Raw genomic sequence first — 21,466 nt, 5'->3', positions numbered from 1 at the left:
TTCAAACAGTTCATTTTCTTGGCTCTTAGTACCCCATACTCTCCTAATTGCCTTCCTTCCTCCCAGGTTGGTTATTCTTTACCTCCTTAGGTTAAAAGTCCACCAGGCTTTTGTCCTCAGATCTCTCTCTCCAGAAAAGAGAGACGCCCTAGATGATTTCTTCTAGTTCTGGGGGCTTAAATGTCATTGAGATGGTGATAACTCCCAGATTCACTTCTGTAGCCTGGACCTCTCTCTAGAAGTATAGACTTGGCTACCCAGCTGCCAACTGAACTCTACTTGAAGTCCACAGAAGCATCTCAAACTCAACATGTCCTAAACATAACTATTGTTTTTTCCCTTCCTGACCACCCAGAGTGGCTCCTCCTTTATTTTTATCAATTCTTTTAGTTGCCTAGACCAAAAATATTGGAGTCATTCTTACCTTCTCCGTTTTTCTCATAGGCCACATATATCAATCAGTAAGTCTTGCCATCTTTGCCTTCACAATATATCCTGAATCAGTTACCTTTTGCCATTTCTACTCTAGTCAAGATAAGTACTGCAATAGCCTCCTGTCTCTCTGCTTTTGCCCTTGTTTCCATGCAGTAGCCAGTCATATTTTAGAAATATACATCAGGGCTGGGTGTGGTGGCTCACGCCTGTAATCCCAGCACTTTGGGAGGCCGAGGTGGGCGGATCACGAGGTCAAGAGTTGGAGACCAGCCTGGCCAACGTGGTGAAACCCCGTCTCTACTAAAAATACAGAAATTAGCCGGGCATGGTGGTGCACGCCCATAGTCCCAGCTACTCAGGAAGCCGAGGCAGGAGGATCGCTTGAACCTGGGAGGCGAAGTTTGCAGTGAGCTGAGATCGTGCCACTGCACTCTAGCCTGCTGGGCGACAGAGTGAGACTCTGTCTCAAAGAAAAAAAAGAAATATAAATCAGATTATGTCACCCCTTTGCAATCAGATCATGTCACCCCTCTGCTTAAAATTCTTCACTGGTTTCCTGTCACATTTATTTCATTTTAAGTAATGGTAATTTAAAATTTTTTTTGTAGTCAGAGTCAGAGCCTCTGTCGCCCAGGCTGGAGTGCAGTGGCATGATCTAGTCCCACTTGCAGCCTCTGCCTCCCAGGTTCAAGCTATTCTCGTGTCTCAGCCTCCCAAATAGCTGGGACTACAGGTGCGTGCTACCACACCCAGCTAATTTTTGTATTTTTAGTAGAGACAGGGTTTTGCCATGTTGGCCAGGCTGGTATCGAACTCCTGAGCTCAAGCAATATGTCCACCTAGGCCTCCCAAAGTGCTAGGGAGGTTCACAGGTGTGAACCACTGCGACCAGTCCTTATCACTTTTAGAATAAAACTAAAAATCCTCACTTTGGCCACACAGCCTCACAGAATTTGGCCTCTGGCTGGCTATCTGATTTCACATTTGATCATCGTTTGCCCACCTGGCTACACTGCTGGTCTTGCTGTTCCTTAAACTTCATTCAGATTCCTGCTCAAATATCTCCTCAGAGGTGGCAGCTTGTTTGCTTTTATCTAAAATAGCCACTTCTACCACTTTCACTGTGATCTTTTATCTCCTAACCCGGCTTTATTTTTCTTTCCAACATTATGCTATTTGTATTAGTTAATTGTCTGATGCTGTCATTAGAATGTAAGCTCCATGTAGGCAGGGACTTGTTTTCACTAGGTATCTATAGGTCATGGTAGACATGCAAGTATTTGTTAAATGAAAGAATATTTTGAACATTTACTTTATGCTAGGCCTTGAGCCAAAATGTGAGAATTAAATGACAGTTCTGTATAGTTAGGCACTATTATTAATATGCCCATATTACAGATAAGAAAATTAAAAATTAAGGCTTACAGAGTTTATTACATGCTTATAGATAGACCTTGGGTAATGTTAGATACTTAGAGTGGGATCACATTAAAGCCTCTACAGCAGTGGTCCCCAACCTTTTTGGCACCAGGGACCGGTTTTGTGGAAGATAATTTTTCCACAGACGGGGGTGGAAGTGTATGGTTTCGGGATGAAACCGTTCCATCTCAGATCATCAGACATTAGTTAGATTCTCATAAGGAGCGGGCAACCTAGATCCCTCACATGTGCAGTTCACAATAGGATTCATGCTGGTATGAGAATCTGATGCCGCCACTGATCTGACAGATGCTCGCCTGTTGCTCACCTCCTCCTGTGTGGCCTGGTTCCTAATAGGCCATGGACAGTACCGGTCTCTGGCCCAGGGGTGGGGCCCCCTGCTCTACAGCATTCTACTTCATCGGTAAAATCTTTGAAAATGTCTTCTAGAAATATTTTTAAGGTCACTTTACCTTTTGATCATTGAATATTGGGTCAATTTTGTTGTTGTTGTTGTTGTTGTTGAGACAGGGTCTCGTTATGTTGCCCAGGCTGGATGGAGTGTGGTGGTGCAGTAACGGCTCACTGTAGCTTCAACTTCCTGGGTGCAAATGATCTTTCTGCCTCAGCTTCCTGAATAACTGGGACTACAGGCGCACGCTACCATACTTGGCTAATTTTTTGTATTTTTAGTAGAGATAAGACCTCATTATGTTGCCCAGGCTGGTCTCAAACTCCTGGGCTCAAGTGATCCTCCTACCTCAGCCTCCCAAAGTGCTGAGATTACAAGTGTGAGCCACTGTGCTCAGCTGACATAATCTTTTGATGTATGAATGGACCCATCTCTCTCGCTGCCCCTGCAACACCAGATACTGGGACTCATGGATTTCTGATGATGAAAGATGTCGTTCTCATGGGAGTCTTTATGTTATACAAATGGAGAGCACAGTTCGCAAACATGCTGCAGTGGTTGATGTGTTCTGTCATCTGGTAATAACTGGAGTTATTACAGTCATCCAAGTGAGAGAAGTGGTGGTTGAACCAGGGTGGTCACGATGGTGGTGGGGAGAAGCCATATTTGGAAAGTAGAACTGATAGGATACATTAGATGTGGAGGATGAAAGAAAAAAGCCAAAGATGGCTCCCAGATCATCTGTGGAATGTTGCTTGTAGGGTCCAGGTCTGGAGTATGCTGTGTGTCCAGAGCAACCTAGATTGAAGAAAAGACCTCAGGCACAGAAGCTGTAAAAGAGGCCTTGAAAAGCAGCTTGAAAAGGTGGATTATAGGAAGTAAAACAATATGAAGTCTATAATACTTTTAAAAGAGTTATTTTCTGACTCTAGTCCTCAAAAATATTCCTGGAGTCCATTCTTTGCAGGAAAAGTGGCGACTTGTCCTAGACAAAGCCTACATGCTGATTCCATGTGACCCTGGGGGTGGGTACTAAATTCGTAACAGCTTGTGGGTGAAAATATGGTTTATATGTTGAATGTGTTCCTTAATTACTGTAATTCTGTTTTTATGTGCATGCTTTCTGTGAAACAAATTAGAAGTCCAACACACTATTTTAGCTCAGTTGACCTTGATACAAGAACTACTGTGTTAATTATGCCCAGTCTTTCAGTAGTACAATCCTCTTTTTTTTGCTGTGAATGTTAGTAAAATCTACTGGTATTTTATGTATATATTGCACAGCTATACACTGTTTTTCTTTTTATGCTCTTGAAAATGGAATTTAATCAGAGTTGTACATGACACATGGAGGGCATTCATTTGAGTCCTTGGTATAGGGCAGTATAGAGGATCCATAAGACATGGTCCAAGCACTTTCAGGATATATGATGTTGGGGGAGCATCAGAGATTTGTTGACACATTTAAGTAAGGACTTGAATGTCGTACTTTGACTGTTGGCAAGAAATAGGCTCTTGGCTGGGTCCGGTGGCCCACACTTGTAATCCTAGCACTTTGGGAGGCCAAAACAGGAGAATTGCTTCAGCCCAGGAGTTCGAGACCAGCTGGAGCAACCTAGGGAGACCCTGTCTCTACAAAAAAATAAACAAATTAGCCGTGCATGGTGGCACGTGCCTGTGGTCCCAGTTACTCAGGAGGCTGAGGTGGGAGGATCACTTGAGCCCAGGAGGCTGAGGATGCGTGAGCTGTAATCTCACCACTGCACTCCAGCCTAGGGCGACAGAGCAAGACCCTGTCTCTAAAAGAGAAAAGAAACAGAATTCTTACATTGTGCTTTAGTTTATCAGTTAGTGAACTTTTCTTTTTTTGTTGTTGCTTTTTATTTTTTGTGGAGATGGGGTCTCACTATGTTGCCCAGGCTAGTCTCGAACACGTAGGCTCAGATGATCCTCCCACCTTGGCCTCCTAAAGTGTTGAGATTACAGGCATGAGCCACTGAACCTGGGCCTGGTGTGTTTTTCTTACCTTGGTTTAAAGATCAAATGGAATATTATCATACCTACTGAATATTGAGAGTTTAAAACAAGGTAAAATACCTATTTAAGAAAAATTAACATATGTGTAAGTGTTTCACTCCTTTAATTCTGTAAACTAGGTATTACCTCAATTTTAGAGAGGACACAGACGTGCAGTCATACCCAAGGTCGTAAAAAACACCTAAATACAGTATTTCTTAACTTTTTTTTTTTTTTGAAACGGAGCCTCGTTCTGTTGCCCAGGCTAGGGTGCAGTGGTGCAATCTCAGGTCATTGCAACCTCTGCCTTCTGGTTTCAAGCAGATCTCTTGCCTCAGCCTCTCAAGTAGCTGGGGTTACAGGTGCCCGCCACCACGCCCAGCTAATTTTTGTAAATACAGTATTTTTAAATTGTTCTTTCATATGTTTAGAATATTAAGCCAGGCATGGTAGCTCATGACTTTGGGAGGGCAAGGAAAGAGGATTGCTTGAGCCAAGAGTCTCAGTCCAGCCTAGGCAACATGGCAAAGCCCCATCTCTGCAAAAAAAATTAAAATTTGGCTTGGCATGGTAGTGCACACCTATAGGCCCAATTACTTGGGAGGCAGAGGTGAGAGGTTCACTTGAGCCCAGGAGTTGCAGGCTGCAGTAAGCCATGATTGAGCCACTGTACTCCAGCCTGGGTGACAGACCGTGACGCTGTCTGGGGAAAACAAATGGATTAGTTGTTGATAGAAGCAGTTATTTTAAAAGCAGCTTGGGGGCAGGTGCAGTGGCTCACACGTGTAATCCTAGCAATTTGGGATGCCGAGGCGGGTGGATCACCTGAGGTAAGGATCCTGTTCAAGGCCAGCCTGGCCAACATGGTGAAACCCTGTCTCTAGTAAAATACAAAAATTAGCCAGGCGTGATGGCGGGTGCCTGTAATCCTAGCTACTCGGGAGGCTGAGACAGGAGAATCACTTGAACCTAGGAGACAGCGGTTGCAGTGAGCCGAGATCGTGCCACTGCACTCCAGCCTGGGCAGCTGAGCTAGACTGTCTCAAAAAAATAAATAAATAAAATAAAAGCAGCTTGGTTTTGAAGATATAAGTTAGGAAAATCTATTAGTTTCAGAAGCTTTAAAAGTCTGGGAGAAAGGAATATTGAAGAAGAGGAAAAGGATTTCATGTGAATTGAGGAAGTTAACTCATTGGTGTAGTTTTTCCTTTCTTTCTTTTTTTTTTTTTTTTACTAAGGAAAAGAGAACAAAGCGATAAAATCTGAGTAGTCTTTCAGTCATTCTTGGTAGAATTGGTAGCTAAAAGGCTGAGTGAAATATGGCTTAAAAGCTTTATTGGCTGGGCGCGGTGGCTCACCCCTGTAATCCCAGCACTTTGGGTGGCTTAGGTGGGTGGATAACCTGAGGTCAGGAGTTTGAGAACAGCCTGACCAACATGGTGAAACCCTGTCTCTACTAGACATACAAAATTAGCCAGGTGTGGTGATGCATGCCTGTAATCCTAGATACGTGGCAGGCTGAGGCAGGAGAATTACTTGAACCCAGGAGGCGGAGGTTGCAGTGAGCTGAGATCCTACCATTGCACTCCAGCCTGGGCAACAAGAGCAAAACTCCGTCTCAAAAAAAAAAAAAAAGCTTTATCATTTATTTTTTGGCCCTGTCTTATGGTGCAGAGGCTTAAAAGTTTTTTGACAGCAGATTTTCTAGAGGCTAGGAGTGTTTATTATAACCATGTTTTTGAGCGGTGAGGACTACCTCAGAGGGCATGCCTTGTGTCATCATTGTTCTTATTGCTGAGCTACCGAAACCTAGAATCTGACTCACACAATATGACACTTATTTCCGTTTTCTTGGTAGAGTTTGTGTGGTCATTCATCTTTTAGATCTTTTAGGAACTACAGTCCTCCTAGTTCCCACTTTTATATTTATTTATTTATTTATTTATTTTTGAGATGGAATCTTGCTCTGTTGCCCAGGCTGGAGTGCAGTGGTGCAATCTCGGCTCACTGCAACCTCCGCCTCCCAGGTTCAAGCAATTCTCCCACCTCAGCCTCCCAAGTAGCTGGGATTACAGGTGCGTGCCACCATGCCTCGCTAACTTTTGTATTTTTTGTAGAGATGGGGTTTCACCATGTTGGCCAGGCTGGTCGCAAACTCCTGACCTCAAGTGATCAACCCCCCTCAGCCTCCCAAAGTGCTGGGATTACAGGCGTGAGTGACCGTGCCCAGCCATCAGTTCCCACTTTTAAATGAGAAGTTCTTTGTTTTTGTGGGGTTTTTGTTGTTGTTGTTGTTGTTGTTACTTGAGACAGGGTCTTAGTCTGTCATCCAGGATGGAGTGCAGTGGCACAGTCTTGGCTAACTGCAGCCTGGACCTCCCTGGGCTCAGGTGATCTTCCTACCTAAGCCCCCCGAGTAGCTGGGAGTGCAGGCACACACCACCATGCCTAGCTAACTTTTGTATTTTTTATGGAGATGAGATTTCACCATGTTGCCCAGGCTGGTCTCAAATTCCTGTACTCCAGCGATCCTCCTGCCTGAGCTTCCCAAAGTGCTGGGATTATAAGTGTGAGTCACCGAGCCAGGTCATAAAGACAGTTTTTTTTTGTTTTGAGATGGAGTTTTGCTCTTTTGTACCCAGGCTGGAGTACAGTGGTGTGATCTTGGCTCACTGCAACCTCCACCTCTCGGGTTCAAGCAATTCTCCTGTCTTACTTAGCCTCCCGAGTAGCTGGGATTATAGGCGTGCCCCACCACGCTGCACTGATTTTTTATATTTTTAACAGAGATGGGGTTTCACCATGTTGGACAGGCTGGTCTGCAACTCCTGACCTCAGGTGATCTGCCCACCTCAGCCTTCCAAAGTGCTGGGATTACAGATGTGAGCCACTGTGCCTGGCCAATAAAGAGAATTTTAAACAATGCCTACAGTGTGATTTTAGTGGGGTGGCCACATACATGTAGGTGTGCACATGTATTTCCATGAAAATGCCTTCCTGCCTTTAGCCTTGACAATGCTGCATATAGGGAATAAACATTTAAATGATGGTGTCTTGGCTAAGAGTGTGAACTCTGGAGCCAAACTCTCCAAAATTGCATCCTGAATCTGCCACTAGCTAGCTCTGGAGCCATGAATAACTTATTTAACCTCTCTGTGATGGTTTATCTATCTGTAAAATGGGGGTAATGAAACATCTGGCTCATTGAGTGCTTGGGAGCATCAAATAGGTTAGTAGGTCTGGTGTGGTGGCTCACACCTGTAATCCCAGCACTTTGGGAAGCTGAGGCATGAGGATGGCTTGAGCCCAGGAGTTTGAGACCAGCCTGGGCAACATAGTGAGACTCCCATCTCTACAAAAAAGAAAAATAATTAGCCGGGTGTAGTGGCATGAACCTGTGGTCCCATCTACTCCAGAGGCTGAGGTGGGAGGATCACTGGAGCCCAGGAGGTTGAGTCTGTAGTGAATTGTGGTTGTACCACTGTACTCCAGTCTGGGCCTCAGAGTTAGATCCTGTCTCAGAAAAAAAAAGGTTCGTAGACAGAAAGTACTTATGGCTCAGAGTAAGTGTTCTGTGAATGTTGGCTGTTTTTTAAATCTTGCATTTAATTCCTCTTTGGTTAGAAGCACACTTCTTTGCTTGGATTACCATTTGCATGTGGAGAGATGTTCCTTCTAGAACCATGTCTCCTTGTCACATGATTATGTACAGTGTGAGCTTTATTAATACTCTGTCAGCATTTGAGGTTGGAACATAAATGCGTGGCTGTACCCAGTGGAATCCAGCAAGAGAGAGAACTAAGCACCGTAGCAACTGTTGCTATTTGTGTACTGAGCAAACAGCTGTGCGAGACAGATTTATTTTTTAATCCTGATCTCACTGATAGCCTGGGATGTGGCCTTGCCTCAAAGGAGTAGATTGGTTGAGATATCCAGTCTTTGAGGAGATTTCATGACCACATGCCATAAAGATTCTGTTTCATTTCAAATATGAGGAGCTAAAGCTTTGTGTGTATGAGTGAGGGAGAAAGATTAAGCTTTAAAGCATTCATAGTCAGTCCCTGAAATATAGTGTGACTGGATTAATGACATGATAAATCACTTTTAATGTGGGTGGTGAGACTTCATGCATTTCAGTCAAAAAAGTAATTTTGCTGTAATGTGGTTCATTTCCAAATTTTGGCTGCTAACTTACCTAGGATGGATAAACATTATCACAGAATACTTACTGAGCATCTACTTTATACCAGGGTCTTTTCTGAATACTGGTAACATGCAGTTAATTACACTCCAAAATGACTTAGTCTGTGATTCCACTATATACTACATTACATAAATACACACACACTAATCATTTACATACTTGTCAACCTTAGATTTCAGAAATAACACTGTATTTGTAATGAATGCTTCATTACCAAATGCTTTTCTGAAGTACATAGTAAGATCTTTAAAAAGAGCTTTCATGGCCAGGCGCGGTGGCTCACGCTTGTAATCCCAGCACTTTGGGAGGCCGAGGCGGGCGGATCACAAGGTCAGGAGATCAAGACCATCCTGGCTAACACGGTGAAACCCCGTCTCTACTAAAAATACAAAAAAATTAGCTGGGCGTGGTGGCGGGCGCCTGTAGTCCTAGCTACTCGGGAGGCTGAGGCAGGAGAATGGCGTGAACCTGGGAGGTGGAGCTTGCAGTGAGCCGAGATCGTGCCACTCCCCTTCAGCTAGGGTGACAGAGGGAGACTCTGTCTCAAAAAAAAAAAAAAAAAAAACTTCTTTCAAATAGTGGTTGGATTCATTCAATAACTTTCTAATTTTCATTTCTCTTTTTTTTCTTGAGATGAAGTCTTACTCTGTCACCCAGGCTGGAGTGCAGTGCATTAATATCAGCTCAGTGCAACCTCTGCCTCCCGGGTTCAAGTGATTCTCCTGCCTCAACCTCCCCAGTAGCTGGGATTATAGGCACACACCACTATTTCTGGCTAATTTTTGTGTTTTTGGTAGAGATGGGGTTTCACCATGTTCGCCAGGCTAGTCTCGAATTCCTGACCTCAAGTGATACACCTGCCTTGGCCTCCCAAAGTGCTGGGATTACAAGTGTGAGCTACCGCGCCCAGCTCCATTTCTGATGTGTTCCAGTATTTCAGGGCTTAACAGGTGCCTTGAAATAGTAATGTGGGCCAGGTGCAGTGGCTCACGCCTGTAATCCCAGCAGTTAGGGAGGCGGAGATGCGCAGATCACCTGAGGTCAGGAGTTCGAGACCAGCCTGGCCAACATGGTGAAACCCTGTCTCTACTAAAAATACACAAATTAGCCGGTCATAGTGGTGAGTGCCAGTAATCCCAGCTACTCAGGAGGCTGAGGCAGGAGAATTTCTTGAACCCGGGAGGAGGAGGTTGCAGTGAGCCGAGATCACACCACTGCACTCCAGCTTGGGGAATAGAGCAAGACTCTGTCTTCAAAAAGAAAAGAAATAGAAATGTCGTTCATTTCCAAATTTTGGCTGGTAACTTACCTAAGGAGGATAAACATTGTCACAGAATATTTGCTGAGCATCTACTTTATACCAGGGTCTGTTCTGAATACTGGTAACACGCAGTTAATGCTGTTGGTCTGGTTTTTCATGTTCCATGTATAAATTACGTCTTAAAACTATGATTGTTTTCATTCATTCATTCATTTTTGAGATCAGGTCTCAAAATAGGCTGGGGTGCAGTGGCTCGATAACAGCTAACTACATCCTCAAACCTCCAGGCTCAAGCCATCCTCCGACCTCAGCTTCCTAAGTAGCTGGGACTGCATGCATGTACCACCATGCCCAGCTAGTTGTTGTTTTTTTTTTTTTTTTTGTATTTGTTGTAGAGACAGGGTTTCACCATGTTGCCCAGGGTGGTCTTGAACTCCTGACCTCTAGTGATCCACCCAGCTCGGACTCTCAAAATGCTGAAATTACAGGCATGAGCCACTGAGCCCAGCCTATTAATTTTTGATTGCCCTATTCAGATTTAGTGGTATGAATTTACTGATTGGGATGTTTTGAACACACAGAATAACATGTTTAACTAAAGAACTTGTAATTGAGTGACTTATAAAATGAAACATTTTTATCTTCTAGGTATTATTAACCCAAAGAATCCAAAGGAAGCTCCAAAGTCCTTCAGCTTCGACTATTCCTACTGGTCTCATACCTCAGTGAGTACCCTCATGCCACAGCGCTGCCAGCTCCTGCCTCCTTTCCTCTTTCCTTGCCGATTTGTCTTTTCTCTTAGCTGAGCAGATCCAAGTTTTGCTTCTTAAGTGTTGTGTAGCATGAGTTCATTCTTTGATACAGTGATATAGTATTTTCATTCATAAAATATTTGGGCTGATGGAAAGTTTATGTACACATATACATAAATATATACACATATACATACAGAACATATTTAGTTTACACCAAATTTATACTGAATGTACACTAAATTTATACTGATTTAGACATTTCTCGAGGATTTATTTATCAGTATCTTAGGATCCTCATTACCAACATTATTGCCCATTGATCTTAGGAAATGCCAAATAATAATAATAATTATTATTATTATTATTTTTCTTCTGAGACGGAGTCTCACTCTGTCGCCCAGGCTGGAGTACAGTGGTGCCATCTTGGCTCACTGCAACCTCCGCCTCCGAGGTTCAAGCGATTCTTCCGCCTCAGCCTCCTGAGTAGCTGGGATTACAGGCGCGTGGCACTATGCCCAGCTAATTTTTGTATTTTTAGTAGAGACAGGATTTGACCATGTTGGCAAGGCTGGTCTCGAGCTTCTGACCTTAAGTGATCCACCTGTGTTTGCCTCCCAAAGTGCTGGGATTACAGGTGTGAGCCACTGTGCCTGGCTGGAAATGCCAAATTAAAATTGCTTAGGGTACTGTTAATTTTAAGTTGAATTTTGAGGGAATGGCTAGCAAGATTGGAATGACCACAGAGAAATTGTTTTGTTTGTTTGTTTGTTTGTTTTTGGCCAGGCTGATCTTGAACTCGTGACCTCCTGATCCACCTGCCTCGACCTCTCAAAGTGTTGGGATTAAAGGAGTGAGCCACCGTGCCTGGCCAATTTTTTTTTTTAACTGTAGTAGAGCAATGTGGGTTCTGAACATTTTGAAAGATGATACCGTGCCTCTACTAAAAATTCCAAAAAAAAAAAAAAAAAATTAGGTGGGCTTGGTGGCGGGTGCCTGTAATCCCAGCTACTTGGGAGGCTGAGGCAGGTGAATCGCTTGAACCCAGGGAGGTGGAGGTTGCAGTGAGCCGAGATCGCACCACTGCACTCCAGCCTGGGTGATGGAACGTGACTGTGTCTCAAAAAAAAAAAAAGGAAAGAGGCTGCAGATCCACAAGGGAAACAAAAGATTACCAGTATTACGAAAATGCAGAGTAGGGCCCTTCCTGGTACCCTTACTCAGTGTGGAACCCCAAATGTTGCTGCTTCTTAGGGATTGTTCATAGAGTTTACTTCTGCATCACTCATCTCTTTGTTACATGTTTTTGGTTTTGTTTTTCCTGTTTTTTTTTTTTTTTTAAAGACTGAGTCTCGCTCTGTTGCCTAGGCTGGAGTGCAGTGGCGTGATCTCAGCTCACTGCAACCTACACCTCCTGGGTTCAAGCAGTTTTCCTGCTTCAGCCTCCTGAGTATCTGGGATTACAGGCGGGTGCCACCACACCCGGCTGATTTTTTTAATTTTTAGTAGAGATGGGGTTTCGCTGTGTTGGCCAGGCTGGTCTCGAATTCCTATCCTCAAGTGATCTGCCCGCCTTGGCCTCCCATAGTGATGGGATTACAGGCATGAGCCACTGTGCCCAGCCCTGGGGAATAGATGTTTTAAACTATTGACAAAGCCTAATTGTCAAGGGAAGGGACTGAGAACGGGATTGGAAATGCTGTTTCCTGAAAGCTGTGTTTATTGAGAAATAGTCCCAGTAGCTGGAGTGAGTTCAAAGAAGTATTTTTATATGTGGACTTGACCTTTGGTCTTTTATTCTCATTTTCCACTTAAGAAAATCTTGGCTGTGTGAATGAAAGAGTGATACTTTTAAGGTTATAGAAAGTGAAATGTAATCATGCCAGATAATTTTATATAGATATTTTTATGTATGGCTGACCTGGATGACTCTAACAGTGCATGTGTTTGTGAGTGTGTGTGTGTGCATGTGTGTGTATTTAATGAGAAAAGTAAACTTGTGTATAGGAGGCTTAAAAAATGTGTAGGGAATTTTAGGTGACTGTTCTGATTCCAGACACTTTTATTATGGAAGCAATCAAGTAAGTAAAGGAAGAAATATTAATAAAAGGTTATTTATTTCTCCTTTTACTCTTTACAGCCCGAAGATCCCTGTTTTGCATCTCAAAACCGTGTGTACAATGACATTGGCAAGGAAATGCTCTTACACGCCTTTGAGGGATATAATGTCTGTATTTTTGCCTATGGGCAGACTGGTGCTGGAAAATCTTATACAATGATGGGTAAACAAGAAGAAAGCCAGGCTGGCATCATTCCACAGGTGAAAAACAAAACAAAACAAAAATCTTCTCTTCATTATTAGTGTTAGTCTTAAATTGCTTTAACAGTTATTTTTATTTGGCGAACATTTATGCGGGGATTGTTTTATGTCAGGCACAAAGATGAACAACCCATTATTTTCCCTCAGAGGAGCTCACAATTGAATGGGAAGGATTGACATGTACACATGTCTGTCATTAAAGGTGGGAAAGTCAGTGTTTTGTAATGATTTTGCCATATATCCAATGCCATATTATTTTATCATTTGAAAAGTGTTACCAGCTTGTTAAAGCTCTGTTATAAGTCCTGGAGATGGGGGAATATTGTTGATCTGATTTTTTTTCAAATTCCATGCATAGATTACCTCTGAAGAATGTGATTATTTTTGGTTTTTTTGATAGCCTTATTCGGAGATACTTTCATTTTATTTTCCTAATTTAATACTATGACTTTAAACTTCAAACACTCTGAGATTCTCCCTCTTTTTTTTTTTTTTTTTTTTTTAGAACAGTTAGTATTATTGGATTTGATCCTTTATTGTTTGGGAATGAAGAAGAGTTCTGACATAGATATTTATTTATTTTTATTTTCATTATTCGTTTCACTTAGGATTTAATGGTGAAAGACATAAGTATTTAAAAAGAACTTCATTATTTACTTATTTATTTGAGACAGGGTCTCACTCTATTGCCCATGCTGGAGTGCAGTGGTGTGATCATGGCTCATTGAGGCCTTGACCTCCCAGGCTCAAGTGATCCTCCTGCCTTAGCCTCCAGAGTAGCTGGGACTAAAGCCATGTGCCACCACACCTAGCTCATTTTTAAATTTAAAAAAAAAAAATTTTTTTTTTTTTTTTGAGGTGGAGTCTCTCTCTGTTGCCCAGGCTGGAGTGCAATGGCGCCATCTTGGCTCACTGCAACCTCCGCCTCCTGGGTTCAAGTGATTCTCCTGCCTCAGCCTCCTGAGTTGCTGGGACAATAGGCACCCACCACTATGCCTGGCTAATTTTTGTATTTTTAGTAGAGGCGGGGTTTCACCATGTTGGTCCTGGTCTGGATCTCCTGACCTCAGGCAATCCGCCCGGCCTTTAAAATTTTTTTTTAAGAGACAGGGTCTCACCATGTTGTCCAGGCTGGTCTCGAATGGACCTGGGCTCCATCCTGGGCTTGGGATGATCTGCCTGCCTCGACTTCCGGAAGTACTGGGATTACAGGCATGAGCCACTGTGCGGGGCCTAAAAACTTAAGAAAAAAAAAAGATTAAGTGAGAAGATTGTATTTAAAATTTTCCTTTTATAGTCATGCATCACTTAAGGGTGGGGGTACATTTTGAGAAATGCATCATTAGTCGTTAGGTGCTTTTGTCATTGTACAGATATCATAGAGTGTACTTACACAAACCCTGGAAGGTATAAACTGCTCCACACCTAGACTGCGTTGTATAGCCTGTTGCTCCAAGGCTATAAACTTGTGTAGCATGCTACTGTACTGAATACTACAGGCAATTATAATAGGATGGTAAGTATTTGTATATCTAAACATAGAAAAGTACATTAAAAATATGATATAAAAGATTTAAAATGGCACACCTGCATAGTGCTCTTACACTGGAGCTTGCAGGGCTGGAAGTTGCTCTGGGTGAGTCAGTGAGCAAGTGGTGAGTAAATGTGAAGGCCTAGGACATTGCTTTGCAGTATTGTAGACTTTATAAATGCTGCACACTTAGGCTACACTAAATTTAGTTTTAAAAACAGTTTCCTTTCAATAATTAACCTTAGTTAAATTACTATAACTTTTTTACTTTATAAACTTTAAAATTTTTTAAACTTTCTGATCCTTTTATAATAACCTTTAGTTTCAAACACAAACAGCCCCAGCATGGTGGCTCATGTCTGTAATCCCATCACTTTGGGAGGCCAAGGCGGGTGGATCACTGGAGGTCAGGAGTTCGAGACCAGCCTGACCAACATGGTGAAACCCCGTGTCTACTAAAAATACAAAAAAATGAGCCAGGCATGGTGGCGCATGCTTGTAATCCCAGCTACTTGGGAGGCTGAGGCAGGAGAATCGCTTGAACCCAGGAGACGGAGGTTGCAGTGAGCTGAGATCGCGCCATTGCACTCTAGCATGAGCAACAAGAGTGAAACTTGGTCTCAAAAAAAAAAAAAGAAACCACACACACACACACTTTGTACAGCTGTACAAAAATATTTTCTTTCTTCATATCTTTATTCTATAAGCTTTTTTGTATTTTTTAATTTTTTTTTTTCTTTCTTGAGACAGAGTCTTGCTTTGTCACCCAGGCTGGAGTACAGTGGCGCCGTATCAGCTCACTGCAACCTCCGCCTCCTGGGTTCAATTAATTCTTGTGCCTTAGCCTCCTGAGTAGCTGGGACTACAGGCACGTACCACCATGTCTGGCTAATTTTTGTATTTTTAGTAGAGACGGGGTTTCACAGTGTTGGCCAGGCTGGTCTTGAACTCTTGGCCTCAAGTGATCTGCCTGCCTTGGCCTCCCAAAGTGCTGAGATTTACAGGCGTGAGCCACTGCACCTGGCCAAATTTTTTTTTTTTTTTTTAGACTTTCACTCCTCTTGCCCAGGCTGGAATGCAGTGGCATGATCTTGGCTCACTGCAACCTCCGCCTCCTGGGTTCAAGCGATTCTCCTGCCTCAGCCTCCAGAATAGCTGGGACTATTTTTGTATTTTTAGTAGAGATGCGGTTTCACCATGTTGGCCAAGATGTTCTCGATCTCCTGACCTCGTGATCTGCCTGCCTCGTCCTCCCAAAGTGCTGGGATTACAGGCATGAGCCACCTTGCCCAGCCCAAATTTTTAATTTTTGAAAAAAAATTTAAACTTTTTTGTTAAAAACTAAGGCACACATTTATTAGCCTAGGCCTACACAGGGTCAGGATCATCAAGATATCACTAGGTGACAGGAATTTTCCAGCTTTCTTATAATCTTATGGGGATCACTATCATATATGCAGTCCATCGTTGACCGAATCATGGTTATGAGGCGCATGACTGACTTTATTCAAAGCATTAATCGTATCTTGATGTTTATGACATAATATATTTTGAGATGGAGCAAGAAAGGACGTCTGGCTAATTCATTGAGCACGCGTGGATGACTTAGTACTCCTCTCATTTGTGGTCTTCATGCCTCTCTCGTTCTACTTCCCTAGTTATGTGAAGAACTTTTTGAGAAAATCAATGACAACTGTAATGAAGAAATGTCTTACTCTGTAGAGGTGAGTACAGCCGTGGGTTGACACCATAAGCCCTTGTTTTCCATTCTCTCAAGCATCACTTAAATGGCTCCAAATTATGACTGTGGTACACATCACTTCACCATTCCTTCATTTTTGTCCTTTCAGGCTATTTCTGGGTTTTGGGTATAATGAATAGTGTCCTGCTTTAATCTTTTTTTGGGGGGTGCGTGGTGGGGACAGGGTCTCTGTTGCCCAGGCCCTGGAGTGCAGTGGCGTGATCACAGCTCACTGCAGCCTTGACCTTCTGGGCCAAAGCGATCTTACCCCCTCAGCTTCTCAAGTAGCTGGGACAACAGGTGTGTGCCACCACCACCCCTAGATAATTGATATTTTTGTAGAGATGGAGTTTCCCTATGTTGCCCAGGTTGGTGTTGAACTCTTGGGCTCAAGCAATCTTGCCTCCTCCACCTCTGAAAATGCTGGGGTTGCAGTGTGAATCACTGAGCCCAGCCACAATTAAATCTTTGTTCATAAGTCTGTGCATTTATTTGTAGTTATTATCTTTTGTATGTTTCTTGGTTTTTAAATAATACATTTGAATTGCCAAATGCCTTTTTGGAAAGTAATGCTGGGTAACAGTTTTCAGTCACACTAGGAGGGTGTAAGCACCCATTGTGCCCTTGCCAACATTTTTCTATTTTTTAATCTTTGCTAATTTGATAATGTAAGTATTCTCTTACTTAAATTTTGAATTTCTTTGATTACTAGTATGGTTGAACGTCTTGTAAATTATGCATATGCCTGTTTACATTTTGGGTTCACAATGTCTTTCTGATTCATTTGTGGGAACTCTTCTCCTTTAATATTGTTAATAATGGTTTTTGACAGGCATTGGTTTTAAATATATATAATCAAATCTCCCCCTTTCCCACTTTTTTAATTGCTTATATAAACTTGGAAAGTAATTATCCATCCTGTGTTTACCCTGGCTCTTTCATGAAGTCTATAGAATTACTTTATACACATTTGCTTATTTGATAAACATTCTCTCTGTTTTGTATGTGCTTAAAGAAGCTGTTTTGGGGCTCATACCTGTAATCCCAGCACTTCGGGAGGCGAATGGATCACTTGAGGCCAGGAGTTTGAGACCAGCGTGGCCAACCTGGCAAAACCCCGTCTCTACTAAAAACACAAAAAATTAGCCGGCTGTGGTGGTGCACACCTGTAATCCCAGCTACTCGGGAGGCTGAGGCACGAGAATCGCTTGAACCCAGGAGGCAGAGGTTACAGTGAGCCGAGATCATGCCAGTGCACCCCAGCCTGGAGTCTGTCTCAAAAAAAAAGAAAATAATAAATAAATAAAAAGAAGAAGCTGCTGTTTCTTTCTCTTCCTCCCTCTCTCTCTCACCCCCCCCCCACCACACCCTTTTTTGGTATTCACTTTCATAGTAACTGAAATTATTAAAGTGTTCTGTTACCATGAGTCCGTTTTGAAAAAATAGGCTGCCTTTTAAGCGATCTCGAGATTTTTTTTCTTTTCTTTTTGTCTGATGTCAGAACAAACAACACTATTTGTTCTGATTCTCTGTAGCCTTACAGCATTTCATTCCTAGTTAATTCATTTAATTGCTTTGGAGTTTTTTCTTCACCTAGAAGGTGTTGCATAAATATGTAAATTCTAAGGAATTCTGTCTTGTGACTGTCATACACCAAAAAGAGAATGTGCTGCCCTAAGCATATTTTGCGTTAAAATGAATTTTCTGAATAGCTTGTCCCATAGTTATTCTTTTTTGAATCAGGTGATAGAATTTTTGAGCTTACAGGTAATAAAAGAAGATGCCCTTTTCTTTTGTATTAGAGTTTCCAGGCTTAACTTGGAGTGGAGCATAGATTCCTAGTTGACACTGTGGTTTCTTGCCACATTTGCAGGACCTCTCTACCTGCCTCTTCTACTTCCTTCCCTGTTTACTCTGCTCCACCCATATTGCCTTTTTTGCTGTTTCAAGAACATACCAGAAACATTCCTGCTTCAAGGCCTCTACATTTACTTCTCCTCCTGCCTGAAATGTTGTTCACTTGGATGTCATTTTGACTAAGTTTCTCACGTTCTTCAAGTCTGCATAAATCACACACTCTCAGTGAGGCTTACCTTGACCACCTTATTTAATATTGTATCTTGCCCTTTACCCCACATCCTGAGCTCTCTTCCCCATTCTATTTTCTTTTTTCCATCATACTCATCATGTTCTAACATGCTTTCTCAGTTACCTATTTTTTATGTTTGTTGTTTATTATCAATATCCCTTGCTAGAAGCATAAGCTCACTGGGGCAGGGTTCTTTGTCTGCTTTATTTAGTGGTGTATACCAATTGCCTAGAACAGTGCCTGTAAGAGAACGGTCCTCAGTGAGTTGGATCTGCCAGGTGGCATCTGGAGTGGTTGGTGCAGAAGTAAAAGAAATGATGATGGCTTTGGATGGATTCACATATCAGAGCATAAGGAATGGAGCACATGAACTTTTACCTAGATTATTTGGGTTCTCTTTGTCTCACATTTGTGTGAAAAGGGACGAGTGTTCCAAAAGATGTAATATATTCCGGGGATTCAGTATTGTACGTACAAATTTAAGTACACAGCAATGATTGAAGAATCATCTCACTTTCTAGGATGACTTGCTGTCAGAAAGAATATTTGTTGTTCTGTTACTTTACTCTCATAATAGATTAATTACTTTATCTTTCAGAGTTGTCTCTTTTTTTGGAGACAGAGTCTCACTCTGTCACCCAGGCTGGAGTGCAGTGGCGCGGTCTCGGCTCACTGCAACCTCCGCCTCCCAGGTTCAAGCAATTCTCCTGCCTCAGCCTCCCGAGAGGCTGGGATTACAGGCTCCTGCTACCACACCTGGCTAATTTTCTGTATTTTTAGTAGACACAGGGTTTCACCATGTTGGCCAGGCTGGTCTCGAACTCCTGACCTCATGATCCACCTGCCTTGGCCTCCCAAAGGGCTGGGATTATAGGCGTGAGCCACTGCGCCCGGCCTTTTTTTCTTTTTTTTTAAGACAAGGTCTTGCTCTGTTACCCAGACTGGAGTGCAGTGGTGCAAACAGGGTTCACTGCAGCCTTGACCTCCTGGGCTCAGTGATCGTCCTGCCTCAGCCTCCTGAGTAATTTGCACCACAGGCATGTGCCACAGTGCGTGGCTCCCAAAGTGCTAAGATTACAGGCATGAGCTACTGCATCTGGCCAAGTTCTCAATTTTTTAAAATGGATTTTTTTTATTTATTTATTTATTTATTTATTTATTTATTTATTTATTTATTTTTAGAGACAGGATCTCACTGTCACCCAGGCTGGAGTGCAGTGGCGTGATCTCAGCTCACTGCATCCCCAACCTCCTGGGCTTGAGTGATCTTCCCACCTCAGCCTCCCGAGTAGCTGGGAACACAGGCACACACTACCATGCCTGGCTAATTCTTTGTATTTTTGGTAGAAGTGGGGTTTTACCATGTTACCCAGGTTGGTCTCGAATTCCTGAGCTCAAGCAATCTGCCCACCTTGACCTCCCAAAGTGTGGGGATTCCTGGCATGAGCCACCATGCCCAGCCTTTAACTGATTTTAAAATACAAATTAAGGCCAGGTGCGGTGGCTCACACCTGTAATCCCTGCACTTTGGGAGGCCAAGATGGGAGGATTGCTTGAGCCCAGGACTTCAAGACCAGCCTGGGCAACATGGTGAGACCCTGTCTCTGCAAAAAAAGATTTTTTAATTAGCTAGGCGTGGTGGCACGTGCCTGTAGTCCCAGTTACTCCAGAGGCTGAGGCAGGAGGATTGCTTAAGCCCAGGAAGTCGAGGCTGCAGTGAGCCATGTTTGAGCCACTGCACTCCAGCCTGGGTGACAGAGTAAGATACAGTCTCAAAAAATATATAAAAATAAAAATAAAATACAGTATAAAAATACAGTTAGAGACTGAATGAAAGAAAAAGGCAATAGAAATGGAATTAAGATTCCATTCCAGATACTCTGAAAACATGTCCATAGACATTTAAAGTTTAAAAATGCAGGAGCTGTAATGTAAGCTTGAATAGCTCCATGATACAGAAGGATCTGTTTCCTGGGTAGCATCGTAATGTGGCCTGTTGTGATGAATTTACCCTAGTTCAGAGCCTTGTTTGCTTAGAAGTCTGATTTTGTAGATTCATCAAGAAAAGGACTATCCTTACAAGTTAAGACTTGAGTAAAGCTCATTTGACTGATGTTATGAAACCAACTTGTTGGTTTGTTACTTTCCCATGAGAAATAACTATTACTAAGGCTAGAACACTCAAGCCATTCGCAAGACTATTTAATATATTATCTTTCTGTGGACAGACCTCGCTGTTGGAAGCCTGTTGGTTGTTTGGTGTGCATGGAATTAGAGGGAGAGGAGTTGCTTAGATACATGTTTAATTGCCCCAGGTTAAGAAATGATAGCTTAATGCATTAATCACCATGATCGAATGGTCCTGCCAATGAGACAAGAATTTATGAAGTGTATTGTCTGAGGCTTCTTTCTCCCTCACAAATCTTGGATAGGTCCTGCCACCACCAGCTTTCATGCTGGTCAACCCTCATCCCTTCTGGAGGATACATCATCCATAGTTAGTAACAGTGTGGTGAGCCTTAAAGAATTAGCATCACCCGTCTGTTTTGTCTTCTCTGCTCTGTAATATTGATATTGTTCCTTGGTTTTAACTCTAATAGAAATCTTATTTCCGAGTTCTTGGAGTAACCTCAATGCAAATCCCAGTTACTGACAACAGTATACATTTTAAAAAACATTGATAACTGATAAATTGCTACTAAAATATCTTTTAGCAGTCACTACATTCCAGAGATAATCTGTTTACCTCTCCCTTACAGAGAAAGTCTGAAGGCTGGTTCTAACCTATTCAGTGTAATTACCTGTGCATATTGTTAATAGAATAAAAGGGCCTAGAGTTATGGCATTTCACTTTGTAAAGGTTGCTGATCTCTAATCTTAGAGCTTTTAATAAAAGTTAAAAAATTTTTTTTTCTGTATATGATTTCTTTTGTTTTCTTTTTCTTTCTTTCTTTTTTTTTTATTAAGACAGAGCCTCACTCTGTCACCCAGGCTGAAGTGCAGTGGTGTGATCTTGGCTCACTCTAACCTCCACCTCCCAGGTACAGGCGATTTCTCCTGCCTTAGCCTCCTGAGTAGCTGAGACTACAGGCATGTGCCACCACGCCTGGCTCCTTTTTGTATTTTTGGTAGAGACAGGATTTCACTATGTTGGCCAGACTGGTCTCGAACTCGTAGTTCGAGTGATCTCAAGTGATCTGCCCTCCTTGGCCTCCCAAAGTGCTGGGATTACAGGCGTGAGCCACCGCGCCCGGCTTCTGTATGTGATTTCTTTTTCTCTCTAATT

The 21,466-nt window shown here is 42.6% G+C and overlaps 1 protein-coding gene across 13 annotated transcripts in view; it reads left to right on the top strand.

Moving 5' to 3' along the window:
* Positions 1-21,466, top strand: part of KIF1B (kinesin family member 1B) — a 172,048-nt gene that overhangs the window by 35,422 nt on the left and 115,160 nt on the right. For all 13 annotated transcript variants that reach the window (XM_024345258.3, XM_063790026.1, XM_024345208.3 and 10 more), the window contains 3 exon segments: positions 10,396-10,472; positions 12,640-12,819; positions 16,009-16,074. In XM_024345258.3, the coding sequence (XP_024201026.1) occupies positions 10,396-10,472; positions 12,640-12,819; positions 16,009-16,074 (323 nt within the window).

The sequence above is a fragment of the Pan troglodytes genome, chromosome 1 (genome assembly GCF_028858775.2).
Source record: "Pan troglodytes isolate AG18354 chromosome 1, NHGRI_mPanTro3-v2.0_pri, whole genome shotgun sequence".
Taxonomy (NCBI): Eukaryota; Metazoa; Chordata; class Mammalia; order Primates; family Hominidae; genus Pan; species Pan troglodytes.
The sequence above is the reverse complement of the archived record's forward strand: the minus strand, read 5'-3'. Positions and strand labels throughout refer to the sequence as shown.